Below are 12,406 nucleotides of genomic sequence, written 5' to 3' on the forward strand. Positions count from 1 at the left end.
TCAGGTGATCTCCCAGCCTGGCTAACTGGGAGCCTGGGAGTGGCCAAAACCCATCTAAAACCAGCCTATATGAGGCCAAAACCCATCTAAAACCAGCCTGGAAGTGGCCAAAACCCATCTAAAACTAGCCTAGTCAACTACCTAAAACTAACCAGCTTTTTTTCAGCAGAGATGGTTAGCACTAAAAGAAGCATTGGGCAATATTTTAGCCTACAAATGACAACTTATTTTTATTTAATTTTTTTTATTGGAACCTTCAACAAAAGTACAAAAATATACAGAAAAGGTATAAATCCTGTAACAACTTAAATAGACAACAGGAAAAAAAAACAAAAAGAGAAACAAAAGGTTATGCCAGGTGTAATATAAATTACATTAAATCACTTTAAATATTTCTTAAAGCAAGGTCACAGTGATGTATAAAAGGTCACAAAATACAATCAGCTGGGTATTATAGAAAAGAGGCAATACTGTAAGATTCACAAAGTTTTAATGGTTCACCTGTTTTTTTGTTTTTTTTTTATTGTAAAAAAAATGTTTGTAGCAATACTTGTTTACAATACAGAATATGAATTACATTGTCAATGAAAAAAGATACGAGAAGAGAAAAAAGAAGGAAAAAAAAGAATAAAGAACATGATACAAACTTGAGGGTAAGACATTTAAGAATCAATAGTAGTACATAAATTAAAGTCATTACAAAATGAAATACTTCTGTTTGCTTTCTTATTTTTAGATAATGAAATTAAATGTATTAATACCTAAATTCTTGCAAAACAAAAAAACAACAGGAAAATACGGTTTGGTTTTAGTAAATTTGCATTTGTGGATATGTTATTTACAAAGAAAATCAATTAAATTAATAACAAACCAAGCATTTCTCTTAATAGAGGCAGATTCATAATAATCACAAATTATTTCTTTAAAAGTAACAGAAACATCTTGTATATTATCATTAATAAATGAGCCAATATGTTTCCAAAATTGCTTCAGTATGAATCTGAAAAAATGAACATTTTACATCTTTTTTAGAATAAAACTTTTTCAAAAAATTGTTTTATTGGATAAAATGTGTTGATCAATTTAAAAGACACTTCTTTGTCCTTGTTGGTAAGGAAATCTTTTTGTTGCAAAGATCATATTTTCCTATATCAAATCTCTCTATATATTATTCCAATAAGAGATTACAGGGGACAATGTAACAACTTTTTCAATGAAAAGAGAGTTAATGGTTCACCTATCTGTTGAGGCAGCAGGGTCTCCTACCCACTTCCTTTCAGTTAACTCCATTGATGTTTGGCGCCCTCGTGTGGTGTAAATTCTGTAACTCATGCGGTCTAATGTTTACCTGAGGAATCTCAGCGTCAAGAACAAAAAACTTTCCGAGATGCAACAAATAATAACTGCATTTGCTTGCTCAATATGGCAGAATGTGCGCGATAACTCAGGTTACACAGTAACAGAAACGAAAGTGAAACAATCTTCTCTGAATCAGTTTACTTTCTGTTCTGACAAAGGAGGAAGCAACCGACAAGCTCCGTTTAAAGGTAAGTTACTGTTAAATAGTAAGGAAAAAATTGATTGAATATTGACTTCAATATCCGCTAATACATCTTTAAAAACGTCCAATCCATGTCATTGTTTACAGTCAGGTGTCACTGGTCCTAACGTCCACTCTCTCACCGTAACAATTGTATTACTGTTCAAACGTAGCTACTGTAATATGTTAATACCATGGTGTTGGCATTACATATTGACTGAATGTGTTTGTAAAGGATATCATTGATATTCTTACAGAAAAATGGCGCAAGGAGATATTGACGAGGGGTTATATTCTCGACAGCTGTAAGTACAGTGTAAAATATTATTGATAATGTTTATCTGTAACCTAAGGCTTGATTTTTATTATTTCAGTATCTGTTATCTTTGTAAATTTGATTATCAGCAGTTATAGCTGCACAATGGTGTAAAGTTCTGTCATTTAAAACTTATTTATAAATGAAGAGCTGCAGAAATGTAATGCAGTTACTCACTAAAAATGTGTTGTTGCTACTTCAAAAAGTTAATTCAAGCTTTGTAAAAAAAAAAAAAAAGACAATTGTTCAATGATCCATGTGAATTTTTAAGCTTAATACAAAAAGGATTTTGTACAAACATGTAAAGTCACAAATATGTAAGTCACTTGTGATGTTGTCTTTTTGAGGTTGGGCTGCTTTAAAGAATTACAATTATGCATTTCTTGTAAGTTACCAAACATACAGAACAGTTTCTTTCTGGTACTTTTTCAGAGAGATAAAAAAGTGAAAGTAACTGAGCTTGTTTTTTGCATAGTTGAAATGTTTTGCATGCTATTTACTGTACACTAGCTGACAAAAGACTTATTGTTGATCCCAGTTGCAAGAGCAACAAATAATAACTTGACTTCTACTTGGAAAAGTGTCAGAAGGTAGATTTTTCAGATGTATCATCAGTTGAACTGCATCCCAATCATCACTAACACTGCAGAAGACCTATTTATTAAAAAGTTAATTGAGTCATTGCAGAGATGTATGGACGCAGTCCTCCAAACTCATGGGAGTGAGACACAATATTAATTTTGTTTATCACTGCACCATGACTTTATATTCTTTACTGCACATTATTTCTGTTAAGTGACAAGACTTTAGTCTAAGCAAAGTCAGACCTTACAGTCCTAATTAAATAATTAAACAACAAGGCATTATCATGTTTTATTTTGGTTAAATAAGCGTGATCTAGATGCCTTTGCCTTTCATATAAACCACTTCTGATACCAAATGATCAACTAGAAGTCAAGTTATTATTTGTTGATCCTAAAACTTGGATAGGCGACGAGACTTCTATAAGGTAGTGTGTACTATATAATGTAGCATGTCTGGTTTAAATGAAAATTTGAGTCAAATATGACTAAATAAAAAAGTAAAATAAAATGATGTTCAAAGTATTGTAATTTAAAAATTGCAGTTGTTTATTTGTTTTTTGAAAAATTGTGATGTATTATTTAAATAAGCATGATGCAAATTATACATTGTGTGAATATTTATTATGCTTTTTAATTATTTTTGCTTAATTTATTTATTATTATTTATTTCTGTTTTTACACAAACATGTATGGAAAAAAGCAGGAAATAAATAAATTATGCTATAAAACATAGGAGCAAATTAACTAAGTTAAATAAACATAGTTTTTTGTTTTGTTTTTTGTTTTGTTATGCTTATTATTTGCTTTGAGTTTTGTTTCAAGTTCATAAAATTTTTTTTGTTTATTTCACACATAATAATGATGCAGAATTCAGAAATCAATTGTTTATCATATTTATGCATGATGGTAATTATTTTGGCACCAACAGCTACGTGATTGGCCATGATGCAATGCGTCGTATGGGAAAGGCTGATGTCCTCATTGCTGGAATGCGAGGTCTTGGCGTGGAGATTGCCAAAAACGTGATCCTGGCTGGAGTTAGAACAGTTACAATTCAGGATGAGGGTGTAGTAGAGTGGAGAGATTTGTCCTCTCAGGTAACGAGGCCTTTAATGCAGTTATAAAGTAGTTTATAATTTTACATTAATATCATGTCAGATGATGTTACTGAAGTTACTGATTTGTATGAAGAAATATGATCTCCCCCTCATAGCATAGAATGTTAGTCTTTTTTTTTTGGCACATAGGCATTTGTAACTCCACCCTCTTCTAAAAAGAGCCCAGTCTCATTTGAATTTAAAGTGACAGTCACCAAAACGGCACAATTTGGATCAAAGCCTAAAAGTGTCAGTTTCTAAAAGTTATAAAGCATTATTTGTGGGGTATTTTTTGTAAACTTTACACACACTCACTCTAGGGACATCAGAGACTTATTTTACATCTTGTAAAAAGGATCATAATAGGTCCCCTTTAAATTATTTATTAATGGTGGTATTGATCGGCTCCTTATGTACTTACTCTTGTGAATATTTACGTTCTCTTCTCTGTGTAGTTTTATCTGAAGGAAGCTGATCTGGGTCAGAACCGGGCTTTGTGCTCTGAGAAACAGTTGTCGAGTCTGAACGCCTATGTTAAAGTGTCCGCCTCGACTAACAAACTTGATGAGAACTTCCTTAGCAAGTTCCAGGTGAGTTATAATCCTGGGGCCTGGTTTAGACAGGAGGTTAAAGGCATGTCATGATTGTGCAAAGTACAATGCGGTCCTAGAGTAACATCTGTGTTGATCATGGAACATCTTTTTTGTTGAAAAATGTAATCCTTATCTATTCCCTACCCCTAAACCCAACCATAACTGGAAATGTTTCCCAAATTTGAGTGGAATAATAGTTGGATAGCAATCATGTTGAAACCCAACATAAACAGTAAACATATCATTCAATTCTGATTGGCTGATGGGAATGTTGTTCCAGGATCATGTTAGATGTTAATCCAAGGACATGTCCTACTTGGTGAAACAGGTTGATGATGAAAGTAAACCCAAAAATGAACATTTACCCACTATTTACTCTCTCTTAAGTGTTTAAAACCTGGAAGATATTTTGAAGAATGCTGAAAACCTGTAACCATTGACTTCCATAATAGGAAAAACATATACGATTACAAAAAATTTGTGGTTACAGGCTTTCAGCTTTCCTCAAAATATCTTCTTTTGTGTTCAACAGAAGAAAGAAACTCATAAAGGTTTGAAACTTGTAAAAGGTGGGTAAGTTACAACTGAAATTTCATTTTTGGGTGAACTATCCTTTTAAGTGAAAACTTGGAATATATTAACCCTGAATTCAGGGAAACTCTCAGACTCAAAATAAAAAGTTTGTCAAACACAAGAAAGCAGGGTAAGTCAAGCTTGTTTCAAAAAGGGAGATACTTATACTCAGAGTCAGTGACCATGATAACTTACTTTGTGACCCTAACCTGGTCAGGAGCAGGTTTATAGCTAGGTATTTTGTTTTCATTTCAAGTACAGATGTTTAAAAGTTCTAAAATCTAGATGGAATTTCTATGTAAGAAAATGATTTCGGATATTTAGTTGTGTGTATAAAGGGGGTCTAAATAAGTGTATTTTACCTAAGTAAATGTATCTGCCAGTATGGTAATAAAAAATAATGTTTATATTAATGTAAATATAAAATAATGTAATACAAGTTATTATATATTATTTGGAGTGTCCATTACAAAATGCAAATTTACAGTAGCTTCATCTTCCAAGTAATAATAATAATAACAAGGACCAGGTTTTGACGGCATTACATGGGTTTGAGTATGACTTTTGCTGAGGTCGTTTTTCTTACTTTTTTTTTATCAAATTAAAATTTAATGAATTGATTTCATTTTATTGTTTTAAAATGGAAATTAAAATGCCTAACTAGTGTTTAATAGACTCTTTTTACAATGACGTCACTTCATTTCCCCCTATTTGTAGTGTATTTTTAGTTCCGGTTTACATTTGAATCACTGAGAGACTTCTCTAGAAAATGTACAAATGAAAATATTGACAAACTGTACAAAGGCACACACATCCCTCTCAACTGCAAATCAAATATTCATTAAAGGCGGCAACACCAAAGCTCCAAAAATACTAATTTATTAAATTAAAAAGGCTGACATAAAGCGTGTAACGTTTCGAGCCACACGGCTCTTCATCAGACAGTGTTCATCACAATTAGGTGCTCCTTTTTGTGCACTTCTGGATCACATGATATCGTCTTGCATAACAAAAAAAACTAATATATATACATGTGATTGTGATGAACACTCAAACAAAAATATTAACATTGCATGTTCTAATTTAAAGACTATTACAGTATTGGACATTTGACCAAATGTTTCTCTTTCAATACTGGACAGCTTTCTGAGTTTGAAATTAATTCTTTAAGTTGATAAGAATAGAAATAAGCTATTGCTTATCAAGGAAAGACTTTTGAAAAAACTTTTCACTTATTAATTCAGTTAATTTCCTTAATAATGGATATGTGTATATATGTTTACTTTGATGCTGCTATGAATATAAATGTATGTTATCTGTTATTTGTAAATGTTTCACCATGAGTAAAATTCTTTTTATATTACCTGGTAAGTAAATGTCTATAAATGCAATAAATTTCACCATTTATTATTTATTGATCCATTAATGTTTTGTTCAGTTTCTCCATTTTAATGAATTAAGACTGTGTCCTACTGCCACTTACTTGGTGGATTGAATTTGAAATTAGTACTACATTTTAATTAATAATGTTACAAATACATTCATAATGTAAAAGTACTGAATTAAAATGTCATTGTTTTTGCAATTGTAAGTTTTTATAATGATTAAGTTTGATTAGTAAGAGTCACACACACCATTGTTATTCTATTTCACTTAATATGAATATTAAACAGATATAAATGTTTTATGTTTACAAATAAAATACCTATATATATATATATATATATATATATATATATATATATTTAAAAAATGGCAGATAACTGAGCAGTAGAATGTAAATAATATGAATGTGCGTGTGTGAATCAGCTGTCCACTGTAAACAACCACAGTAAAACACCCAGTTTTATTTATTACTTATTTTTCAGTACACAAAAAAATTATGAAAAACATTAATTTGGCTTTAATAAATGTTCAGCACTCGTATAAACATCTGAAATCTTTATTTGACATGTACTGACTATACCAACTATAGATTTTAATACATTTTAATAAATATAATAATTTACACACCATGCTATTATTGCATCATTTAATGTACAACAGTACTAAAGTGCAAAATGTATAAATCAGCCAATATAAAATATAAAAAAATCAAATCAAATAGTTTTAACCCACTTTTAACTCTGTAACCCTTTTTTTGCATCCTATTTGTTTATCTCTGTAGGTTGTGGTGCTCACAAGTTCACCTTTAGACGAGCAGCTACGTGTGGGAGCGTTTTGTCACTCAAACAATATAAAGTTTATTGTGGCTGACACCAGAGGACTCTGTGGGTAAGAAGCATCTCATGAATCAATACAACACATCAATATTTATAGCGGTGCTGGATATTATTCTGAGTTTTGTGTTTGGTTTGCAGGCAGTTGTTCTGTGACTTTGGCGAATCGTTTGAAGTCATTGACACAAATGGAGATCCTCCAGTTTCAGCCATGATTTCACATATCAGCAAGGTGACACAGGACATAAATCACGTTTCACTTTCACTTCTGTCCTCTTAAAGAAATACTCACCCACATGGCATTCAAAAATCAGTAATGCTTTCATTCATCATCAGAATACAGACGTTTTTAATTCTGATCATTCTACCAAAAGATTAATGCTTCAAAATGTATAATGGCGTCCTTACTGTAAGCTTTAAGTTTAATTGTAGATGCAAATTTCAGCTTCTGTTAATGCTACATAATTTATTAGCTTCATGATTGCATTTAAATGTTAGTAAAAACGTACTGTTATTATTGTAACAGTCTGAAGAAGGTCAGTAAACATTTAATCCTCCCCTTTTAATAAACTTCAGCACGGCATAAAGGAGGATACTACTTTCAGTCGCTCGAAAACAACCGAACTCTGTCTCATCAGAAAAACAGACTTTCCCTAATACGCGTAGACTCACTTTAACCCCAAAATCCTCCTTTAAACCCCACATTGAATATACTGTCTATAATATAATCACAGTCCAAAATATACCACAGGAACTGTACTTAAACTCCTCTAGCATGCTACAATAGAAAAGTATTTGAGTTTCTACAGAGCACTTGGATTAACTTTTTTATTATCGATATAATTTGTTTGATATATACAGTTGAAGTTAGAGTTTTTAGCCCTCCTGAATTATTAAACAACCCAACTCTGTTTGATAGAAAGAATTAAACCATTAAACCAATTTCTGTTAAATGGAAAGAAGATTTTAAAGGCTTATTTAAAGGCTTAACTTGGTTAAATCATTGTTTAATGATGGTTTGTTCTGTAGACTATCAAAAACAAAAATTGCTTTAGTGTGCTAATTATTTTGACCCTTAATGTTTTTTTTTTTTTTTTTTAATTAAAGTCTGCTTTTATACTAGCTGAAATAAAACAAATAAGACTTTCTCCAGAAGAAAAAATATTATCAGACATTCTGTGAAAAATTCCTTGCTCTGTTAGGGCCTACTCACACTATGCTATTCATACCGTGCCCAGGCCCGGTTGGAAGAGGTGTGCCTGAGCACGGTTCACTTTTTGGCTCTCTTTTTCGGTACGCTTGTGTGTGAGTGCAAAATGCGCCAAAGCCCGAAACTGAAAGCGAGACGTGACTTTTAAGGGACTGTTTGATATGGATTTATTAATCATTCTTACTGTTCAGTGAACGCAAACTGCCATAGTTTATTAAATACACAAACCCCTTACTGCACGACAGCTGCACCTTCAGCAAACTCCTAATTCCTGCAGCACGAGGGCTTTATGATTGTTTATGAGCTTCAAAAGTGGCAGATCTGTTTTCGGCGAAATATCTGCGTGTCACTGCATCCCTATTGAATAAAGCGATATAACTAGAGAAATCTCCACTGTGCTAAGCGGGAGTGCTTACTGAACAGCGCAGCATCGATGACGTAATCGTGCCCAGGCCCGACGGGAGTGAGGACAAGCATGCTTTGGCCCGTTTCACTTTATATATATATGAAGAGTTCAGATGCAAAAACCTCTAAGTGCCATCTAGAATTTTCTTCTACATTGAGCATTTTTCTCTGCCTATAATGTTTGTTCAATTATTTCATGTTAAATTTTCTGAAAAAAAAAGCTATTCTTTGCCACAAACGTAAAATGACTAAATCAAGAAATAGGAGTCTGACAAAAATGCTAATTTTAGAAGAAAATTTCAGATGGCACTTGGAGGTTTTTGCATCTTAACTCTTCATGGGTCATTATGAACTTTGGAATGTTTCGAGTATAGATATCAATTCAAACTGCATTAAAGTATCTTCATTCATGACGAAACATTGAGGAATTGATGTCAGTGTTTCATTTTTAATTTGTCAAAGGTGTCAAATGCAGTTGCAACATTTGCTGTTTTTCTTTGTAGGAGAATCCAGGCGTTGTAAATTGCACCGATGAGGAAAGCCACGAGTTCACTGATGGCATGTTTGTGACTTTTTCTGAGGTTCAAGGCATGACTGAACTCAACAATTATGGCCCTGTTGAGATCAAAGTAAGGGGTATGTGTGTGTCATTTGATTTATGAGTAGCAAATTTGCTTAAAACAAAATAGAAAATGACTAATAAAAGCTTAATTGCATCAGAGAATAACAATATATAAATATAAATGTTTTCAGACAGCTACTCCTTCAGTATTTGTGACACTTCAAACTTTTCTGACTATGTGAAGTGTGGAGTGGCAACTGAAGTCAAACAGCCTGAAATCTTGAGCTTTGTAAGTATAACTATTTTAAGAGGCTGTTGATATGATAATGCAGTATGTTTCTGGGCTTGGTTGCATAAAAGTCTATAAATAATTTCACTTAGGGGTGTCTCTGATGGGGGGAAAATCCCTGAGGCAAGGGATTTCATTAACCTATTATGACCCAAGGTGTTTTTTTACATGCATTTTTTATTTTTCTTTGCTATTTGGGCTTATTGGAACCTAATTAGAAAAAAAACCTAAGTATCATCTTTTGATAGGATGTACTTTTAGAGAAAAAATGATGTCCATATAAGTGGACTCGTGGTCCGAATTTACATGAAACACTTTTTCCTGACAGTTTTTTTTTTTTTTGCAATAATAACACACGTTTCCCTATTCAAACAGAATGCCAGAGCATACTGCCCGAGAGGCATTTTAAAGATGGCAGCTGAGTGAAAGAGTTTCCTTAACATTACAACTAAAGAATTTTTTTTAGCTAAAGGGATTTCATGCAACCAGGTCTTGATACAGTATATGGAAGTGTGTCAACATACAAAATAGTACGTCGTTGAGGAGATATTTTGTTTGCAGAAACCTCTGAATGTGGCTTTGGATGAAGCCATCCGTGATCCCGGTCTTGTAGAGATGACAGACTATGGTAAGACACAAAGACACCTGTCTCTTCACCTGGCCTTTCAAGCCCTGCATAAATTCACTCAGAAATACAGCCGGACACCCCATCCTAGATCTCAGGTTTGTCATATTTAAACACCTTCATCCAACATCATATCAGTGTTATTCTCAGAACATTTGTAAATATTTGGTCAAACAGGTATAGGTAGTATACTGTAAATTGTGTAACTTAAAGAACAACTTACATTATTACATTACATTGTTTAAATTTAATGTCAGATTGTAATTTATGTAAACTCTTTATTAGAGCGGTGGCTAAAAATAATTATTTGATTTACAAATTTAATAAGCAAAATCATATCAAGATTCTCTCTTCAGTTGATTCTGAGCTTAGTATTTAATAACGGATGCTTCACCAGACTAGTTTTTAACAGCAAAGAAGTTCACTGCCCTAGTCTTAAGCTTGCTCTAGGCAAGTTTTTAACAGCAGATGAAACTCTAGCTATGCTCAAGAAGAGTTTAAACAGCAAATGGTGCTCTAGCCATGCTCTGGGCAAGTTTTTAACAGCAGATGGTGCTCTAGCCATGCTCTAGGCTACTTTTTTAACAGCAAACAGTTTACTACTCTAGTTTTAAACAGCAGACGGTGCTCCGAACAAGTTTTTAACAGCAGATGGTGTGCCAGCCACATTCTAGCCTAGTTTTTAACAGCAGATGGCACTCTAGCCATGCTCTACACTTGTTTTTAACAGCAGATGGCACTCTAGCCATGCTCTACACTTGTTTTTAACAGCAGATGGCAGTTTAGCCACGGTTTAGGCTAATTTTTAACAGCAGATGACACTCTAGCTGCGCTCTAGGCTAGTTTTTAACAGCAAAGGGTGCTCTAGCCATGCTCTAGTCTAGTTTTGAACAGCAAATGGTGCTCTAGCCATGCTCTATTCAAGTTTTTAGCAGCAAATGGTGCTCTATCCATGCTTTAGGCTAGTTTTTAACAGCAAATGGTGCTCTAGCCATGCTTTAGGCTAGTTTTTAGCAGCAAATGGTGCTCTAGCCATGCTTTAGGCTAGTTTTTAACAGCAAATGGTGCTCTAGCCATGCTTTAGGCTAGTTTTTAACAGCAAATGGTGCTCTAGCCATGCTCTAGTCTAGTTTTTAACAGCAAATGGTGCTCTAGCCATGCTTTAGGCTAGTTTTTAACAGAAAATGGTGCTCTAGCCACGCTCTAAGCTATTTTTTAACAGCAGATGGCACTCTAACCATGCTCTGGGCTAGTTTTTAACAGCAGATAGTGCTCTAGGCTAGTTTTTAACAATTGGTGTTCTGGGCTTGTTTTTAACAGCAGATGGCACTCTAGCTGTGCTCTAGAAGAGTCTTTAACAGCAAAAGGCCCTCTAGCCATGCTCTAGGCAAGTTTAACAGCAGATGGTGCTCTAGCCATGCTCAATGTGAGTTTTGAACAGCAGATGGCACTCCAGCTGCGCTCTAGGCTAGTTTTTAACAACAAATGGTGCTCTAGCCATGCTCTAGGCTAGTTTTTAACAGTAGATGGCACTCTAGTTATGCTCTAGGCTAGTTTTTAACAGTAGATGGCACTCTGGGCTACTTTTTAACAGCAAACAGTTCACTACTCTACTTTTAAACAGCAGACGGTGCTCTAGGCAGGTTTTTAACAGCAGATGGTGCTCTAGCCACATAATAGGCTAATTTTTAACGGCAGATGGCACTCTAGCTGTGGTCTAGAAGAGTTTTTAACAGCAAATGGCCCTTTAGCCATGCTCTTGGCAAGTTTTAACAGCCGATGGTGCTTTTGCCATGCTCTAGATGAGTTTTGAACCACAGATGATGCTCTAGGCATACTTTTTAACAGCAGATGGCACTCCAGCTGCGCTCTAGGTTAATTTTAACAGCAAATGGTGCTCTAGCCATGCTCTAGGCTGGTGTTTGACAGAAAATGGTGTTCTAGCCACGTTGTAGGCTAATTTTAACAGCAAATGGAGCTCTAGCCATGCTGTATGTGAGTTTTTAACAGCAGATGGCATTCCAGCCGCACGCTAGGCTATTTTTTAACAGCAGATGGCACTCTAGGCTAGTTTTTTACAGCAATTGGTGTTCTGGACTAGCTTTTAACAGTAGACAGCAATCTAGGCTAGTTTTTAACAGCAGGTGGTACTCTAGGCTATTTTTCTAACAGTAGACGCTGCTCTAGGCAAGCTTTTTTTTTTTTTTTAAGATTTATTTTTGGCCTTTTTGCCTTTATTATTAGATAGGACAGTATTGAGACAGGAAGTGAAGTGGGAGAGAGGGGGTAGGGTAGGGAAATGTCGTCGAGCCGGGATTCGAACTTGCGACGCCATTGACATGACATGCTATTGCACCATATGTCAGCGCGCTAACCACTAGGCCATTGCGCTG

The 12,406-nt window shown here is 34.3% G+C and overlaps 1 protein-coding gene across 2 annotated transcripts in view; it reads left to right on the forward strand.

The window, feature by feature from the left end:
- Positions 1–1,314: 1,314 nt before the first annotated feature.
- The window catches only part of uba7 (ubiquitin-like modifier activating enzyme 7), a 91,214-nt gene continuing 80,122 nt past the window's right edge, over positions 1,315–12,406 (forward strand). For both annotated transcript variants that reach the window (XR_015494312.1, XM_087258169.1), the window contains exons 1-9: positions 1,315–1,547; positions 1,798–1,845; positions 3,369–3,537; positions 3,993–4,127; positions 6,871–6,977; positions 7,064–7,154; positions 9,041–9,173; positions 9,291–9,388; positions 9,950–10,111. Coding sequence is in view for 1 of the 2 variants with exons in the window: in XM_087258169.1 (XP_087114295.1) it covers positions 1,802–1,845; positions 3,369–3,537; positions 3,993–4,127; positions 6,871–6,977; positions 7,064–7,154; positions 9,041–9,173; positions 9,291–9,388; positions 9,950–10,111 (939 nt within the window). In the remaining variant the exon portion in view is untranslated. The remainder of the gene's footprint in view (positions 1,548–1,797; positions 1,846–3,368; positions 3,538–3,992; positions 4,128–6,870; positions 6,978–7,063; positions 7,155–9,040; positions 9,174–9,290; positions 9,389–9,949; positions 10,112–12,406) is intronic.

Source organism: Danio rerio, chromosome 6 (assembly GCF_052040795.2).
Source record: "Danio rerio strain M-AB ecotype USA chromosome 6, GRCz13ab, whole genome shotgun sequence".
Taxonomy (NCBI): domain Eukaryota; kingdom Metazoa; phylum Chordata; class Actinopteri; order Cypriniformes; family Danionidae; genus Danio; species Danio rerio.